Source organism: Populus nigra, chromosome 14 (genome assembly GCF_951802175.1).
Source record: "Populus nigra chromosome 14, ddPopNigr1.1, whole genome shotgun sequence".
In the NCBI taxonomy this organism is placed as follows: Eukaryota; Viridiplantae; Streptophyta; class Magnoliopsida; order Malpighiales; family Salicaceae; genus Populus; species Populus nigra.
Genome location: NC_084865.1, coordinates 6,375,833 through 6,393,421, shown reverse-complemented (window position 1 = coordinate 6,393,421; position 17,589 = coordinate 6,375,833). Strand labels below are relative to the sequence as shown.

Below are 17,589 nucleotides of genomic sequence, written 5' to 3'. Positions count from 1 at the left end.
AATAATTAAAAACCGCTTCTAGTCGAGCATTATTTAGATGTATAAAACTTCAATGATAAAATTCAATTATATGCAACATCATTTTCACCGAAAAAGAAAGAGAGAGAGAAGGAAAGAGAGAGAGAAAATGTAGCTTTAAATTAGTTTTAGCTTATTAAAATATTAAATTAATGTTTTTTAGATTACTTTTTAATAGTTTTATTGTGCTGATGTGAAAAAAAAATTTAAAAAAATATTATTTAGATGTATTTTTAATAAAAAAGCATTTTTAAAATGTATTTTATACCACATTAATAATATTATTTTAATATATTTTTAATTAGAAATTATTTTTAAAAAACACACCCGTATAAAATACCAAAGGTAAATGTATAAAACTTCAATGGTTAAATTCAATTATATGAAATGTCATTTTCAAAGAGAGAGAGGGCCATTAATTTTTTTTTGGTTCATAAAAATATTAAATTAATATTTTTTTAAAAAAAAATTAATAATTTGAATGTGTCAATATAAAAAAAATTTAAAAAATATTATTTAGATGTATTTTTAATTAAAAAATATTTTGAAAAACACCTCATGCCATATTAAAAATATCATTTTAATATCTGATTCTGAATTTGCTTCTTAGAGATTACTAGTTCGAGTTACACAAATCTCAGGGCCATTAGAGACTTACATGGTCGTTAACTTCAGGGTCCGTGAGATTAGTCGAGGTACGCGCAAACTGACCCGGACATCCATGTTAATAAAAATAAATTATTTTAATATATTTTTAATTAAAATTCACTTTTAAAAAACACTCAATACACATGACTAATGGACCCTATAGTTGACCCGTTAGATATTGCTCTCACTTGAGTTGCCTTCTACTACATATTTGAGTTAGCTCATCACTATTCAACCTTCTAGTCTGCTCTGGCCTTTAGCCCAACTTGTACTTGCAAAAATTTCTGGCCTTCCCCTATTTCACTCTAAAGCAGCAAGCTTTCTCCCCTCTCAAGTCTCAAATAAAAACCAGCAATCTTCTTGACGAAGAGGGGAAAAAAAAAAAAACAAATGAGCCTGAGAAATCTAAATGAGTGGACCGTTATTGCTAAAGAAGCGTTCAACGGATCCTTCTTAGTAGCCAAAGCTCTTTGCTTTCTCCATGTCACCAAAACCTATGTCTTCACTGTTGCTTCGGTAAGTATAAATAAGCATAAAGTAATGCTTTTTATCTGTTTCTTTAAGTATTTAAGCATTGACGGGGGGTGTTGCAGCTCTATGGACCAAGTATGCTCCCTACCTTTAACATTAGTGGTGATTTGGCATTGGCTGAGAAGATTTCACACAAGCTTGGCAAAGTGGGTGCTGGAGATATTGTTCTTGTTACATCACCCGTGGAGCCAAGAAAAATTGTGACTAAAAGAGTTATAGGTGTTGAGGGTGATTCTGTTACTTATGTTGTTGATCCCCAAAACAGTGATAGAACTGAGACTATTGTGGTATGTGTTTTTTTTTTTTGGTTGGGTTTTGAAGATTTTGCCTTTAGTGTTGTTAAAGCTAAGCGTGATGTCTTTTTGTTGATGGTTTTTTAGTGATTATGCTTTGTTTGGTAGATTTTGATGCTTTTCTTAATGGGTTTTGGTGGGTGTGGTATGGTTAGGTAATTGTTGATTTTTTGCTTGCTGGATTTGTGGATTATTTCTATTTTGCTTTAAAGATTGTTGATTGTTAGCTTAGGAAATGAAAAGGTTTGCTCTTTTTGTTTAGGTTCCTAAGGGCCATATTTGGGTAGAGGGAGATAACATATATAAAAGCAAGGATTCAAGAAACTTCGGGGCAGTTTCTTATGGCCTTCTTCAAGGGAAAATATTTTGGAAGGTAAGCCTATTTTCTTCCTTGGCGTACTTTTGTTGGGTTTTGAGAGTTTTTTTTTTACCTTTCATAGAGCACATTGTTCTGGTTTTTCTATGAAGAATATGTGGGCTATCAACAGTAATGTTCGCATCATGTTAAAAATAATTATTTTGACGTAGCTGGCATCAGTCGAGGGCAACTGAGATTTTTTGTTCAACACTATTCGAGGAATTTTGAGCTGTAGGATTAAAACTGTGCAAAATGAAACTTTAGTAATGGTTGAGTGGAGTATGTTTTATAAGAGGTTAAGACCTAGGAAGTGACCATTTATCTCTTGTTTTCCAAGGCATTAGAATAGACTGAAAATGATCTGTATGTTGCGCTAATGCACAAAATGTCCATGAGTTTGCAGGCTGGTTAACTAGACCTGGCAGGTGTAGGAAAAATTCTATCAAGTAATATGAACCAATATTATTGTAAAGAATGTTGGTAGTAAACCAAAAATATGTCTTACCAATCCACATGGAAGAGTGATGGGGAATAAGGGAGGCCATCTAAGACGAGGCAGCATCTACTTGGGATTGACATGGCAGCCCAAGCAGTAGGTACAAGCTTAGTGAGTGTTTGTTTTTGCATTACAACCTACTTTTCAAATTGTTTTTTGACTGAAAAAGTATGTTTTTTAGGTGTTTATGGATGATTTTGTAGTGCTGATAACAAAAATAAAAAAAAAATCTGAAAAAACATTATTTTGATATTAATTAAAAGGCTTTTAAAAAGCATCTGCACCTCAATATCAATCATACACTTAGTTTAATTTTGCTAAGAATGATATGATATTGATTACAACCAATATGCTATATGACAAGTCATTCCTGGACTGTCTTAGACTCTTAGTAATCATCACGTTGAAATGTAGGTTTTATTAGAACTTAAATGGTGTTGGACTGTATCATCTGGGGTGCCTTTGAAGGCACTGTTCACCGCACTCTGAACAGTGCTTCTTTTTTTATTACATCGATCAACAAACTTCTTTAATCGCAATTTTATTCTTCCAGGTTACATTAGCATTGTTTTATATGTTGATATTCTTGCATTCTCTTGCATATACAAAGTGTCGATAAATTAAAAGTTGATTTTGTGAAATTAAACTTTATTTGTAGTTTGAAAAAGGAACTAGAAGAAGAACCAAATTTAATAATAAAAAAAAAGACCCTGTTTAGATGTAGATGAAAATATACTTAAATTTTCTCTCTGAAATTTCAATTCAACTATTTTTTGGTAATTGTTGTTTTAGTAGTTTATATTTTGATTTCAAACTTTGTTTTTTTCATGATTCAATCTCTAGATGTTAGAGAGAAAGTCACCATAAAATATTGAAGATAAAAAGTGATTGAATATCGATATTAAGGCCACCAGAAAATGTTGATCTTAATGTAATTGAGTTTGTCTCATCAAGAAAAATTTAGTGGAAGTGGTGTTGCTCTTTAACTGTGCTAGGAAAAGTATATTGGGGTCCTTAAAGTTTTTTGGGATTCATTTAATTTTTATTTTTAGAGAGATTAGAGGCTGTTATGGTGTTGAAAACGGGGTTGTTAAGGTTTCTATCGTGTTTTTTTATATGTTTTCAAATGAAAACAAGTTGAAAATTGGGGTTTTTCAGGTCCTAAAGCTCGAACCCTGAAAATTTTTGGATCCCATGTGCATTGCCTCCCTCTTATTTATTTATTTTTTCACTTTGCATTAGTTTTTTGATTTAAATTTTAATTAATACACTCTTATTTTCTGAATTGTTTATTTCATAATTTTTTAAATAGTAGTTATTTTTTGAATTATTTTTTAATTTTATAATACTTCAAAGAGATTATTGTAATTTATCTTTATTTTTTTTTCTTTTATATTTTATATAAATAAATTGTATTTGCATAATGTATTTATAAAAATGAAAATCATTTGTTCTTGGCAATGAAAAATAACCTTTAAGATAAAATAAATAAAAACATATAAAATAAAAAAAGAATGTTGAGGTTAAATATTTCCATGTCATCTCTCTCTTGTTTTTACTAGAAAGATTAGCTTTCTAATTTAGTATTTAATAAGTATTAATAATTCTTTTTTAATTTATTGGTTTAAATATTTTTAAACTTATTTTATTAAGCGTAAACAATATTTTTTGCTTCTCAATTTAAAAAATGATGATGCTCAAAAACACATCCATAACATTAGTATCTTCTTTTCTTGTATTAGATATTAACTTGGAATCCTATAAATGGTGTTGGACTGTGGAGAAAAATGCATTATCAAACCATGGTTGCCCATGAAGGCTTGACCGTCTCAAGCAGTCTGCCCTAGGCAATAGGCACTGTGATGTAATTAGTATGCGGTTGGGGGCATCTAGTACAATCATTAGCATGATCTTTGTGAATCAAGATTCATGAAATTGTTGAAGAAATGTAAACAAACACAGCCTTAACTAGTTGCAGTGACCAAGTGGTGTGAATGGAATGATTATATCAAAGCTCAGGTTAACCTCATGAGCAGCTGGGCCACTGATTCGCATTCGACCACTATTGTACATATAATGATTCACTGATTGGGATAGGAAATAGACCATTTATACTCTTATTCTGAGCTGACAGCAATGAATTTTTGCTCCTTTCACAACTGCTGGACAATTATTTTTCAGAAAAGCTCATCCTTCGTACTCTAAATTTCTTGTTTTTGTCTGTGCTCATTTTGTTTCTAGATATGGCCACCCAAAGATTTCGGACCACTTGGGAACAAAGAGCAAAACAGCTGAATGAATGTTGTTAGGTACGTGTTCTTAGACAGCATAGTCCTTGCTCTGGATGATCACCTTGCCTAAAGTTACATTATATTACCTTAGTGATGACTTGCAAGTATCTAGCATAGTTATAAAACCCAACCCGGTAGTTGACCCGGTAAAATGACCAAGTCACGGGTTTTGTGGGTCAGCCCGGATTTAAGGATAACAGTTCTAGTTTCTCGGTCCAAAATTCCAAAACATCAACATTTAATCTGTTGACTTGGAATTTAAAATTCTTACACCTTTTTTTTATGTTCTTTGTGAATCTACTAAAAGATCATTAACTCTCAGAAATCAAAGCTAGTCTCACTGGAGATATTGCAAATGGAATGTCCTGTTCTGGAAGACACATAAACCACTTGAAAACCAACAAGAAAAACAAATGGCAGCAACAGCAATGTAGGTGATAGTATTTAGAAAAACAGGAAAAAGAAAATAGGAACATGAGCTTGTGACATAAATAGCAGGTTGCAATGACAAAATCAGATGCTCACTATTAACCATCACTTGGAAATCTAATGCAATAACAACATCAGATGCATAGCGGCTAAGCATCAATTGCACCAGAAATTAATGTAGTTATTTAGAAGAAAAAAAAAGTTGAAAGAAGTGGCTTCCATAAGACAAGCTATAAAGGAATATTAAAACAGCAAAATAGAAGTAAAATAGAGAAGGATGTAAATAAGTGGTATAGTGTTTACCCCAGGTTAAAAAATAAAATCAAGGGACCCAACCAACTGGTGATTTAGTAAACCAATCACATAGGAATGGTGATTTAGTAAACCAATCAGATAGGAACAGGGCTGCTAATTAAAAAGATGTTGATATCTTTCAAAAAAGGAGTCTCTTCAACCACACATGTCGCATTAGGTGAGCTTGTTTCCTTATAGCAATGGTAGATTATTGATTATTGCTAGCACAATTAAACCCAAAATAAAACATTGTGAAGCAGAAAGAGGAAGTACCTGGCTTATAACAGTGGAATCCAGCTTCTCTTTCGGACCACTGGTGTAGAGTTCTACAAGATCATGATAAAAAAAAAATGACAAAAAGGGAATGATGTGAGTAGTGAAATTGGAGATACAGTAAGGGGCTAGAAGATTCAATCAGCAATCAGCAGAAGAAAATCTCTTGATTGTTCAAACTTCGAAGAAAGAAATTAGGGCAAAAACTTAAGCTTTTCTTTTGCTTTCCCAAAGTCCTCGAGTCAGGTGAGTTGATATATATATACTGGGTCTTAGCCGGGTTAGGCTGGGTCACCCGGGTCTGGCCGGTTTTTTCCTTGTGCTGGTTTTTTGTCTTGCCCAGACCGGTCCAGCTACCGGGTCGGCTGGGTCCCGGGTCAACCTGCTAGGCCGGTTCGGGTTTAATAATAGTGGTATCTAGAACCTACATTGCAATTCCATTTTTGTTTCATGATGGATTCTTTTCATCCAAAACAATCCGAAGCTTCCTCTGCTTTTCTATTGTCGTGAATACAGCCATTACTGATTGATAGAACTCGTTAGTGCAACTAAACTGACAAAGTTATTACCAGTCATACTTTATTCTGATTTGGTTAGACATTGCGGCTTTAAATGCTCAGGTTTGGGCCAACTTTGCAAGCATATGTACCTTTTCTAACAAATGGGAAGAATTATTGTGCAGCCATATAATGTTTGATCATTAATTTGGGATTCACTATAGACAGGCACAAAATTACTTTGTGGATTGTAAAAGTGTAATAAATGTTTTTCACTCAAGTTTTTTCTCTTTAATTTTCTCTTTTAAAATTGAATTGATTTATGATCATGGCTTCATGCGGGTTCTCCTGGTGTTGAGAAAAAAAATTAGCAAAAATTAGCACTCAATCGATATTTAATTTGATAAAATAAAATTTAATTTCATTAATTTAGAATAACTTAAGCTTGAGGTACTGAATGTGAACTTGAAATGAGTGTTAAGGAACTAAATTAAATAAAAGGGGAAAAAGTGTGTTGCTTGTGTAGCAAATGCTCTAGCGTGTGAGAATGGTCGTCGGTGGCGCGTGTGATAGCCACTAACCTACAAACACGGCCTTCATTGGTACTATGTAGTTCTTCCTATACTGAAGAATTTTTTTATGCTCAAGAATTATTTTTTTCCTACCCGCAGCATGGTGCAGGTTTACCGATGTGTTCTTTCTAGAAAGATAATTGGTGAGAGAGGAGAATTTTGTGTTTTGCAATGCTTTGAATTGCATATATGGCCATCCATTTAGAAATGAAATGCCATTAAGAACCAGAAGGCTCTTGTTGTGTTGTTTGCAAAGAGATGGTCTCCCCTCTCTCAATTTAGGTCCAATATATGTTTGGGTTCACCGTATTATTTTGTTTCTTTGGGCCTCTGTCCCCATTTTGAAAACCTAAAGAAAAGCACCAGATTGGGGCTATAACTTGTGATTTTTACATGAAAGAATTAGTTTTTCTTGGGGAAATTTCTATCTCACAGAACAAAATGATTGAGCCTGTGTCAGTGTGCCCTGTTTCTCATGAAGGTCTTCCTCCACATTTCCACTCGGAAAGGACTGTCAAGTGTGGATTTCCTGACTTCCTTCCCTACCATTATCCATTACCATCATAAGCAGTATCCTTCCCTAGGCAAAGTGATACAAGAAGCATGCATTATCCTAAGCTCTGTGGATTGAAATTGTTGAAGAAAATAGCCTTGTAGTTGACCAATAACCAGGTTGAGCGTTTACTCGGGAATTGACTTCATGAGCAGCTGGGCCATAATTCACATGCTTTACCGATATGATTATGATCCTTAATTGTGACCTAACATCTATAAAAGATTCTCCCAAGTTTTATATATATATATATATTTGGAAGAACTTCAACCTTTCAGTTCAGCATTAATGGCATCCACACTTTAAGTGCTTGAGGTTTTTCGTACATGATTCTCAAGAAAATCATTCTCAAGAAAATCATTGAACGAAATTGGCATGAATGGGATAATTAATGCATCACTAGATTTGCTTCCAGTCTTTTACCACGTGAATTTAGGGTTTTGCACTGCTCGGAGCAACATGCATGCATGCATGGTCAGCCACATGCTATTAGAAATGAAACACAGTTGATTTATTGTCGGCGTGGATCTACAAAACCCAAGTTTACAGAGAGGTGCTGCAGCACTATTTATTACAAGATGAGCTCCGAAACTCATGTAAACCTCACATGCTGCACATGATATGGAAGAATTAAGTGCACAATATTTGGCAAGAAAAAGACTTAATTAATGCCACCTGCAAAGACACTCGCCATGGCTTGCCTGCTGCCTTGTCTTCTGCAAAGAAACATGACAAGATACATCTACTTCATGCAACGAGAAAAGAACCCTGTGTGTTTTTATTCTTATTTCATACTTTCAAGAAGTAAGCCTTCCTTCTTCCGTTTCGTACTCCTTGGTATCTTGCCGGAAGAGCAAGGAAAAGAAAAGGTTAGCTATGCTGATTACAGGTTTTTAGCGCATATATATATATATAAAGGAGTAAAAAGGAGATCAAATTAAAAAAGATTTTTTTAAAATACCCCAATTATTTTCTATTCTCACGTACGCTAGCTATCACAACCAGCTTGATTCTATGATCGGGCCATCATTTATGATTCTTCCTTCTAGTGTTAAAGAATGCTATTTCTCTTTGCATCATTGGATTTAACAGGTTTATTAATGTTAATATTTTATTTGTGATTATTTTATCCATAAAATCACAAACAAAAAATATTTATCGTGGGACTACAATTGGAGAGATCTTGGGTCCTATTCAGCAATACTTTTGCATAAAAAGTCAACCTTTTATACGTGTCGGTCGAAGCTAATCAAAGCATACCTCATAGAAACCACGTTCAAGCCAATTGTCATTTAAAGATTAGACTAAAAGATTAGTACTATTTAACTATACCATAATGAATGAAGGCTTAATTAACTCAGTGATTTGTGTTTGAGTGTGATTATAGTTATTTTTTAAAATGTTTTTTATTTATAAAAATATTAAAATAATATTTTTATTATTTTAAAAAATTATTTTTGATATTAGTACATCAAAATGATTTAAAAATACTAAAACATATATTAATTTAAAACAAAAAAAATTAATTTTTTTAAAAAGCGCTTTTAAAACACTAAAACAAACAGGATAACTGAATTTGTGTTTTCTGTCTGTAAAGCTTTTTTCCTACTATAAATTCATCTTTAAACTATTTTACACATCAATTTTATTATATTAAATTCTTCACCAACTATGATTTTATTAAGAACATGCCATCCATATTCAAAAAAAATAATAAAGAATGCAATTCTCATGAATATTAATGTCCTCAAGAATTTGAGTTTAAGATTTTTAAAATGATCAGGAACAACAATATTTAATATCTTAAAATTTCTTTAAGTTTGAATTATTTCATATGTATCTGATTTTTCAGATAAAAATAACTAATATTTTTTTTTAATGTTTTTCAATAAACCAACTACAAAATCAATATCAAACAAACTACGTAATTGCAAAGAGATTGTCCCAACTTCTTTTTTTATATATTTGTTTATCTTAAAATAATTATTTAATCAAAACGTATAAGACCTATAACTAAAACAGAATGGTTAATCATTTTAGCATCATGCACTATTCAACAAGATATACTAGTCATCGTGGGCCTCACTATTAATATGCATATTGTAGTTTTTTAAATTTCAATCATTAAGCTTTTAATATTTGCAATTTCATCCCCCTACATTATAGTAAAATGGTTTTTTTGTTTACATTTATTCCAATCTACATTACCTTGCTTATACAAAGTTTTGAACAATATTCAAAGATTAATTGAGAAACAATTTTGCAGAATTGTACTTTAATTATAGTAAAAAAAAACAACAATTAAGTTGTAGTTTTTCTATCATTTGGTGTCTTTTATTTTTGCAATTCATGTTTCGATACTAAACTTTATTTTCTCACATTTAAGTTCATGAATGTTGAGAGAAGAGAGAGAGAGAGAGTTCTCGGATAGCCATATTTTGACTATAAAAAATATCGATTTTTGTATTAATAAGTCTGTCTTTTCATGAAAGGTTTAATAGAGGTAGTATTTTCCTATAACAATATTGAAAAAGTAGATGGGTTTCATAAAATGTTTTATATTCATTTAATCTTTTAGAGTGATTTTAAGGTGTTTTGGAGTTGGAAATGAGTTTATTGAGATTTCGAGGATGTTTTTAGATAAAAACGAGTCAAAAATAGCTTTTAATGATCCATAAAACTTGAATCCTAATTTTTCAATTATTGGTGGTGACTAGAAAATGATCCAGCAAGCAACATGTTGTCTACCATAAAAGATGACCAATCACCCGATTATAAAAAGAAATTGAAGTGAATGACACATGTCCACTCTTTTACTAAAAAAAACCTCTAGCAAGTGCACAGACCTAGGCTTCCATGCCTAAGCGAGCCTAAGCTTTTTTATTGTTGGCTAAGCACTTGACCTAGCTTTAATTTTCTTTTCTTTTCATAATTTGTTTTCCATTTAGATATTACTTAATACCTTTCTCTTATTTTTTTTTAACTCTTTAGTTAGACCTTTTCTTTTCTAAAATAGTGATTGATTTTTTTAATGTATTTTTAATTTAATAATGCTTTGATAGATTATTATAATTTATCATTATTTTTCCTCCTTCTATATTTTATATAAACGAGTTGTATTTGTATGAAATATTTATAAAAGCCAGTTTATTATTAAGAATGAGAATTAATCTCTAACATAAAATAATTGAAAACATGTGGAATGAAATGGATAGTTGGTGTCAGACATTTGTATTTGCATTTATGATATAAACCTGGTGAATATAAAAGATCTAGAAACCTACAACGAAGTAGATGACAAACCTAAAAAGCCAAAAATTAAGTTTGTGATATATAAACATTGACCCAAAGATAATCTTGTACCTAAAAATCAAGGTATTGAAAATTGAATTTAGATTGATTATAGATAATCAAAAAACCAAAATGTGGATATGAAGATCCAAAAAACCCACATCGAGGTAGATGACAAACCCGGAAAGCCAAAAATCAAGTTTATGATAGATAAACCTTGACCTAGAGGTAACCATATACCTAAAAACAAAAGGTATTGAAAATTAGACTTGACTAGTTGATTATAGAGAATCAAGAACTTGAAGTATGCAAAAACATCACAAGGTCAGTTATATCTTGATAAATCAAATTTATTCATTGTCCTAGCAAAGAGAAAGTGTTGCATCACACAAAACACAAGTTTATTCAAAATATAATGGCTACCGAATTTTACAGCAAATAAAACAATATATAGTCCTTCTAAATAATATTAATGAATCCTTATTGAGTTGAAAATCAATGGATCTAAGCTAATAATCAGCTAATACAAGCCTAATACCTAAAACACTTGATAAACTCTAAACAATGACTAATAAGCTGTCATGAACCCAAATTAAAGTGAAAGACCAAACTGAAACTAAAACAAGTCCAAAATAATAAAAATAATACAAAACCCAAATAATAAATATAGTTCTTCATGAAACAAACTTAAATAGCCCAAAAAAAAAGTAATGTGTCATTAAATATCATCAGTCTTTGTTTTATTGTGTAGTTAGGATAAATAAAGAATCATTGTAAGAAAAGGATTTTGGAACATCACGAAATTCTTGATACACTTGTTGTCCATTAAAAATCCTTGTAGAATTAGAAAACTCCTAAAAATAAGTTCCTAAATATCCCTGTACTATTAGTAAAAGAATCATCTCCAAACAAGAAGTCTATAAGTCAAAAGACATTAAATAAAAAAAATTATATTGCATCAGCTGATTTGTATCGAAAGGCATTTTTGAACTTCAATTAACCTAAATTTTTTTAAAAAAATATTGAACAATATGTCTAAAAACCCCTTATAAGATTTTAGCCATATTCAACAATCGAATTGAAAATTATGTTTGATAGCATAAAACTGAATAGCATGTAACATTATGCTAAAATTCAAATTTAATTGTTCAACCCTTGAATAGATCGTATCAGTTTATCTATTTCTTTTCTAGGAAGGTTAGATTCATGTTTTATTATTTAATTAGCATTAACAATTTTTTTTATTTATCATTTTTTTATTTTTTATTTATTTTATTAAGCATAAACAACATCTTTTTATGTCTCATTTAAAAAACAATTATGATATCCAAAATGCATTTATAACGCAAGAAATTTCCTCACTTGTATTAAAAATTAACTTGATTTCCTACCTACAATGTAGCAACATTCACTATTCAACAAGACACAGGTCATTGTAGTTAGTCTGCTCATATGAATAGGGTAGTTTTTTTTTGTTTCATTTATGTCCTCAAGCTTTTAATCTCTATAATTTCATTCTCTCATGTTACATTATCATGGTTTTTTTATATTTTTTTCAATTTGCTTTACCTCATGTATAACACTTTCGAACAATGTTCAAAGATTAATTGAAAAATTAATTTTGAAAAATCAGATTTTAATAGTTAAAATTATAATTAAAAGAATAGGGACCAAATTTGATAAAAAAAAACTATTACTATTTTACTGTAAAACTAGTTCTCTAAAGCAACAATTTTTTCTATCATTTGCTCCCTATTATTTTTGCAGTTCATATTAATATTGTCACCTCTCTTCCATATATATATACTAGTATCACTCGCGAGATTAGATATAAAAAAAACTAATATTGTTAATCTTCAATTTATTTCATTGCCTTTTCAAAATAATCTCAAGTGCATGTTTAGGAGTCATAGCTGAACTAGATGCAAAATTTAGCATGCAATGTTGGAGCTATGTTGATCGACTATGCTTTCGAATTGAAAACATTGCTCTTTCATCATTGTTGCCTTTGCTTTTGTCTATGCATATTTTTGTGCGCTTATTACGTTGGGAACTTGGAGCTTTAGTGCTCTCTTCAAGTCATGTAACATGTGAGGAGCTCTGGATCTTTTTGTTTGCGATGAATATTTTACCTTTCAATTGTGACCTATATATCTGTGAAACCTGCTGGGTTTGATGTGTTTGTAGCTTTCTTTTGACTCTCATGATTTATAACAGATCCCTTACATTGTTTTGAGGTTGGGTTTGGTGGGTTGGGCAAACAATTCCATTTCTTTTCAGCTTTTTTTGGTTGTTTTGTGTGTTGAGGAGATGACTCTTCTTCCGTTTCTTGGTCGTCATTAGTTGTGTTAGGCTAAATTACTCATTCTGGTTTCATTCATAGTTTACAAACCTTTATTTTATTAAGCAACTAATAATTTGATCTGGTCTGTCTTGCATGAGTTTACTTTTCTAGTTTGCTTGGCATTCAAAAACAACTTGCGTTGCGTCCCTCTTTTTTTTTATTTGAAGGGTTTGAGTTCACCTAGAGAAGTCAATGTTGTTGTTCTCAAGGTTCGCGGGAAGAAGTGTGTGTGTGTGTCTCTCTCTCTCTCTCTCTCTCTCTCTCTATATATATATATATATATATATATACACTTCTTCTTTTTTTAACAGTCCAGCTCCAGTCTAGGAAAATAATGTTCCGCTGTCCCTGAAAAACCTCGAGGGAGAAAAGGAAAAAAACACCACATCACATCATACCTACCTTTCCTCTCTTTCTCACGCGCATTCCCTTCGCTACATCTCTCTCTCTGTTTGAAAAAATCCCATTTTATTTTCTTCTTCTTAATTTTCTCTCATCTGATTTCAAATGGAATTCAATTCACTCATCTCCGAATCAATGAATTAATCAAAAAATATGATCCGAAGTTTTTACGGTCGTGATTCTTTTTGGGCAATATGATGAAGATTCAGATGGAAAGTAACGGGAGCCAGCATCACCATCTGCATCAGGATCAGAATTTCAAGTACAGTCAGTTTTCAAACGGCGGCGTTTATGATTATCATGATAATCACAACGATGAGATAGATCAAGTTTTGCAATTCTATAGTAATTATAACAAGAGCGAAATTAATGGCAAAGGGAAGGGTCGAATTACACTGCCGTCGCCACCATCAACTACCTCAGCAACGTCGTCTGCTTCTACCTCTTCAAATGGTGGCAGCGGATTTATTGAACACCCGGTTTCCAAGCTGGATACTCTTGCCGGTGTCGCTATAAAATACGGGGTGGAGGTAAAAAAAAATTCTTATTAATCCATTGATTTTGCTTTCTCATATTAATGGGTTCTTTTTATCTTGAATTGGGTAATGTTAAAAATGTGATATTTTTTAGTTGTGGTTTTATACATTTAATTAGAAAGGGAGGGAAAAGAAAGGTAGTTGTGGGTCTGTGGAAAGGTAGTTGTGGGTCTGTATCATTTTGATATTTGTATCATGTGATTTTTGTTTGGTTAGAGTTGCAGAATAATCATTTTCATTAGTGTAACTGTACCCTTTCTGTCCAGAACAGCCCATCTTTTTGGAACTTAGTTTTTTTTTGTTGCGATATCCGGGTTTTTTTTTTTTTTGGTATTGAATTTATTGATACATGGAGTTTCTGGGTGTCAAAATGTTGATCACAATTGCACAGCAGTTTATGGTGACATTTTTTTTTTGCTTTTAGACAACTTCTATGAACTAGATGGTAAGGCAGTTGATATTCTTTTCTCTTGTTTGTGACTATTTTTTTAGGTGGCTGACATAAAAAAGATGAATGGCTTGGTTACAGATCTTCAAATGTTTGCTCTCAAGTCACTCCAGATTCCATTACCTGGAAGACATCCACCCTCGTTGTTCTTATCAAATGGTTTTGATACTCCACGGTATTCATGCGTTCCTTTTAAACTCATGCCTGTTCTGAATTTTCATTTCTGCTTCATTTGAATATCCCCATCATGTTATTGTGCTGAAAAATGTGGGCTTCTATGTGTCAAACTTACCTTGATTTATTATTATTATTATTATTATTATTATTATTATTATACAGCTTCATTCGAGTTTCTTATGATCTGTTCATAGAATTTTAGTGCTATATAGTTTGCAACGCACAAATGAAAATATTAGGATGGTCCAATTCTTGAGTAAGGTAACCTCATGCAAAAATGGTCTTTTCAGATTACCCTCCAAGGACCTTGCTTGGACGAAACCATGACTAGGCAGAAACCTTTATATATATATTGGCTCTGATTTATGTGGGACTTTCAAAGCACACATGTTCAAGAGGATATCACGTGAGAACCTAGAAGTTTGTATCAGCAAATTTGGTGTATGCGAAAAGCTAGAATTGGATATAAAGGTGATGCCATGATGTGGTAATGCTGATTGCGATGCAATAATGTACATTTTGGCTGGTAGGAGAGAGGAGAGTTTTATTCTTGTGGTAGTGGTGGTTGTGACGTTTAAAGGAAGTGGTGTTAAAAGACGGGGCTCTACTCATCAGGTTTGTTGCAATAAGTGGCACTGGGAGGAGCCTGAAGTGCTGGACTAGGATCTAGGTGTGTGCTGTGCTGGAGTGACCGGTGGGAGAAAGGGGGGGAGAAGGGGGTGGGAGGGGGCCTGGGGAGTATGGACTATTGATTGGGATGTAATTCTCAAGCATTTCCGGACCCTTTCCTCCTCCCTGCTGTATGTTTGAATTTAATCCAATCCATGTAAGACAATGAAATAGTTGAATATCAGATGTCAATTTGTGTTCTAATTGAATTGAATTCAAATAAGATCGGAGAAAGCAAAGGATTGGATATGGAGAAATAATAGACCAATGTCAGATCTAGGGGAGCGAGGGAATGCATGTGAGAATCTCATGAGAAATGAGAGGGAGGGTGTTGTGCAGTCTGGAGTCTCTGGTGGTCTCTTTCTATCACGGTTTTCACGTAAAACTGAGTAAGATTTCTGTGGTCTCTTTTGTTGTGTATGGTAATTCTATTTTTACGGATAAAAGGATATGCCATCTCCATGACTTTTATTCATTTGATATATTTAGTTAGTTTTGGCTAGTATAGTAAATATAATTAGCACAAGTCAAAATAATTGAATGGAGGATGTAATTTAATATCCAAGCTCCTAGCCTGTTCCAGATTAGTTTGATTAAGTCAGCTGGTGTAGTTGGTCTTTCTAGATGGTTTTTAGATTTGAGAGGAAAATGCACTTAAAGCTAAAAACCTTACAGCATTCAGTGTTCCTTTTGATTAGCTGACAATATTTTTCAACATGAGAATCTTCTGGGGTGGAGATCAGCCCCAAATTTAGCCTAAAATCTACGGATTATGACACTGAACTTTTTCTGCAGGCAGAGCAGTTATGAACAGACCCCACCACGAGGTTTGCAGTCTGATCTCTTTGATTCATTCCAGTATTTGAATCCCAAATCTTCGCAGCTTAAGGTTTCTCCAGCTATGAGCTCTTTACAAGGTTACTACGGGCTTAAGCCGAAAGATCAAAAGAACACATCTAAAGGTTTTGAGATGGCAGTCAACAGGAATGAATATTCTCATCATCTGGAAGGTGGTCTGTATCTTAAACCATCACCAGCTTCCCACCCGCCTTTGTGCCTCCATCGGAAAACTAGAAGCTGGGTTAATGAGTTACTTGACGAGAACAATGAACTGGTTAACAAATTATTCCGTGATGAAGCAAAGGAAATTGAGTCTGAGAAATTGGTGAGGCGTCGTCAGAAATCAGAAACTGATTTCACTTCCATCTACTCTGACTTGCTGATTAGAGAGGAAAACAGCGGGGCTGCTTTCTCGACAATCACTGGAAAATGCTTAGCCCTCAGACCCAAAGCAGGAAACCGAGCCACAAAAAATGTTGAGGCAGCTGGTTTGATCTCTGCACAATCAGATCCCAGAGATGTGGCTGATGGATTTCCCATGGTTAGGAAGTCATCAAGCACGCCTAGTTTGAATGATCAAGACAGTATTAGTTCTTCCATCTGGCCAACATCGAAGTGGAGTTTGAAGCCAGATTTGCAAGCCTTGTCTGCTTCAACCATAACGAGACCAATCTTTGATGGATTGCCAAAACCAACTGGTCGGAAAAACAAAACAGCGCTCGATTAGTTCAGTATATGAGATCACATTCAATTTACTCGATTTTTGGATCCAACATTTTGTCTGCTGTTGACTAGCTAGCTAGCTCTTGAAGGTAGGGACGGGGGGGGGGGGGGGGGGGGGGGATCGTGTTAGTTTATGTGGAAAAAAACTGCTGATACATTTTCTCACTCTTGTACTTCTCATTTTTTGTTAACTTGGTGAGAAGCATCAAAATCCACCCTTCTGTACCTGAAAAATGGATGTGATAATACAGCACAAACGCTTTTTGTCATTGATTTGTCTTAAAGAGGGTTACAGTCCCCGCAACTACGTCATGTCAGAATAATTGCTTCTTTTCCCCTCCAAAGTTTGAGCCAATGGAATTGGTCAGTGGTACAAGGATTAGTGTTATTTGGTTGACTTGACTAGAAGTCATAACACTAAAGTTCATTCAGCCCTTGACAAAAAGGTAGTGAGGTGACAGTAATTTATTTTTTCAGACCGCAACAGTAAAGGCTATAACAATGACAAACACACATAACTTGGCTATCATATTCTGCTGTTTCAGTTACCAAGCATTGTGGTATAAGCTTCATTTGCTGCACCTCGAATTAAAAAGGGAATTTTGAGCAAGTTTATTTTTTCTTTTGATTTCATCTTCAAGTGAAATCCACAAGTCACCTGTTCTATTGTCAGGACTAGAACATTCATGTGAATTTTACATCTCACAATCTGCCCAACGGCCAAGGAGACTAACTCCTTACCTGTCAAAACAATAGAATCAAGTTCTTGCGGGTAAAGCAAGATCACAACGAAACCCAGATAAGCTAACAGTTACCAGCCATCATCTCTCTTTTCAATATTTATATCATTCCATATTCATTCGGGTAAAACTAGGTTCTCACTATTTTTAAGGTTTGGTCCCTGTA

At 33.2% G+C, this 17,589-nt stretch overlaps 2 protein-coding genes across 7 annotated transcripts; both read left to right on the top strand.

Moving 5' to 3' along the window:
* The first annotated feature begins 868 nt into the window (after positions 1–868).
* Positions 869–7,483, top strand: LOC133672768 (mitochondrial ATP-independent inner membrane protease subunit 1a-like). Of its 5 annotated transcripts, none has more exons than XR_009834898.1 (5): positions 874–1,182; positions 1,260–1,484; positions 1,753–1,863; positions 2,252–2,444; positions 4,586–4,918. XR_009834898.1 is itself a non-coding variant. In XM_062093292.1 (5 exons), exons 1-4 carry the CDS (start codon positions 1,057–1,059, stop codon positions 4,637–4,639), a joined length of 516 nt encoding a protein of 171 aa, XP_061949276.1. In that variant the 5' UTR covers positions 875–1,056; the 3' UTR covers positions 4,640–4,653; positions 7,182–7,483. The 5 variants fall into 5 exon arrangements, 4 of the variants coding, with proteins under 4 accessions (XP_061949273.1, XP_061949276.1, XP_061949277.1 ...); XM_062093292.1 differs by lacking the exon at positions 2,252–2,444 and adding an exon at positions 7,182–7,483 and having other exon boundaries at positions 875–1,182; positions 4,586–4,653; XM_062093293.1 differs by lacking the exon at positions 2,252–2,444 and adding an exon at positions 6,252–6,423 and having other exon boundaries at positions 875–1,182; positions 4,586–4,653.
* A 5,697-nt stretch (positions 7,484–13,180) lies between these two features.
* Positions 13,181–16,733, top strand: LOC133672989 (uncharacterized). 2 transcript variants are annotated; one of them, XM_062093570.1, is made up of 3 exons: positions 13,181–13,820; positions 14,319–14,449; positions 15,916–16,733. In XM_062093570.1, exons 1-3 carry the CDS (start codon positions 13,485–13,487, stop codon positions 16,685–16,687), a joined length of 1,239 nt encoding a protein of 412 aa, XP_061949554.1. In that variant the 5' UTR covers positions 13,181–13,484; the 3' UTR covers positions 16,688–16,733. The 2 variants fall into 2 exon arrangements, with proteins under 2 accessions (XP_061949554.1, XP_061949555.1); XM_062093571.1 differs by lacking the exon at positions 13,181–13,820 and adding an exon at positions 14,050–14,226.
* Positions 16,734–17,589: the final 856 nt, after the last annotated feature.

What these genes read in the sequence shown, in the direction of transcription:
- LOC133672768 (XM_062093289.1), top strand. Translation starts at nt 1,057, where the DNA reads ATGAGCCTGAGAAATCTAAATGAGTGGACCGTTATTGCTAAAGAAGCG. An exon ending in ATGTCTTCACTGTTGCTTCG is followed by an intron (nt 1,183 to 1,259) that starts GTAAGTATAAAT and finishes GGGGTGTTGCAG; the next exon opens with CTCTATGGACCAAGTATGCT. An exon ending in AAGGGAAAATATTTTGGAAG is followed by an intron (nt 1,864 to 4,086) that starts GTAAGCCTATTT and finishes TTCTTGTATTAG; the next exon opens with ATATTAACTTGGAATCCTAT.
- LOC133672989 (XM_062093570.1), top strand. Translation starts at nt 13,485, where the DNA reads ATGATGAAGATTCAGATGGAAAGTAACGGGAGCCAGCATCACCATCTG. An exon ending in CTATAAAATACGGGGTGGAG is followed by an intron (nt 13,821 to 14,318) that starts GTAAAAAAAAAT and finishes CTATTTTTTTAG; the next exon opens with GTGGCTGACATAAAAAAGAT. An exon ending in AATGGTTTTGATACTCCACG is followed by an intron (nt 14,450 to 15,915) that starts GTATTCATGCGT and finishes CTTTTTCTGCAG; the next exon opens with GCAGAGCAGTTATGAACAGA.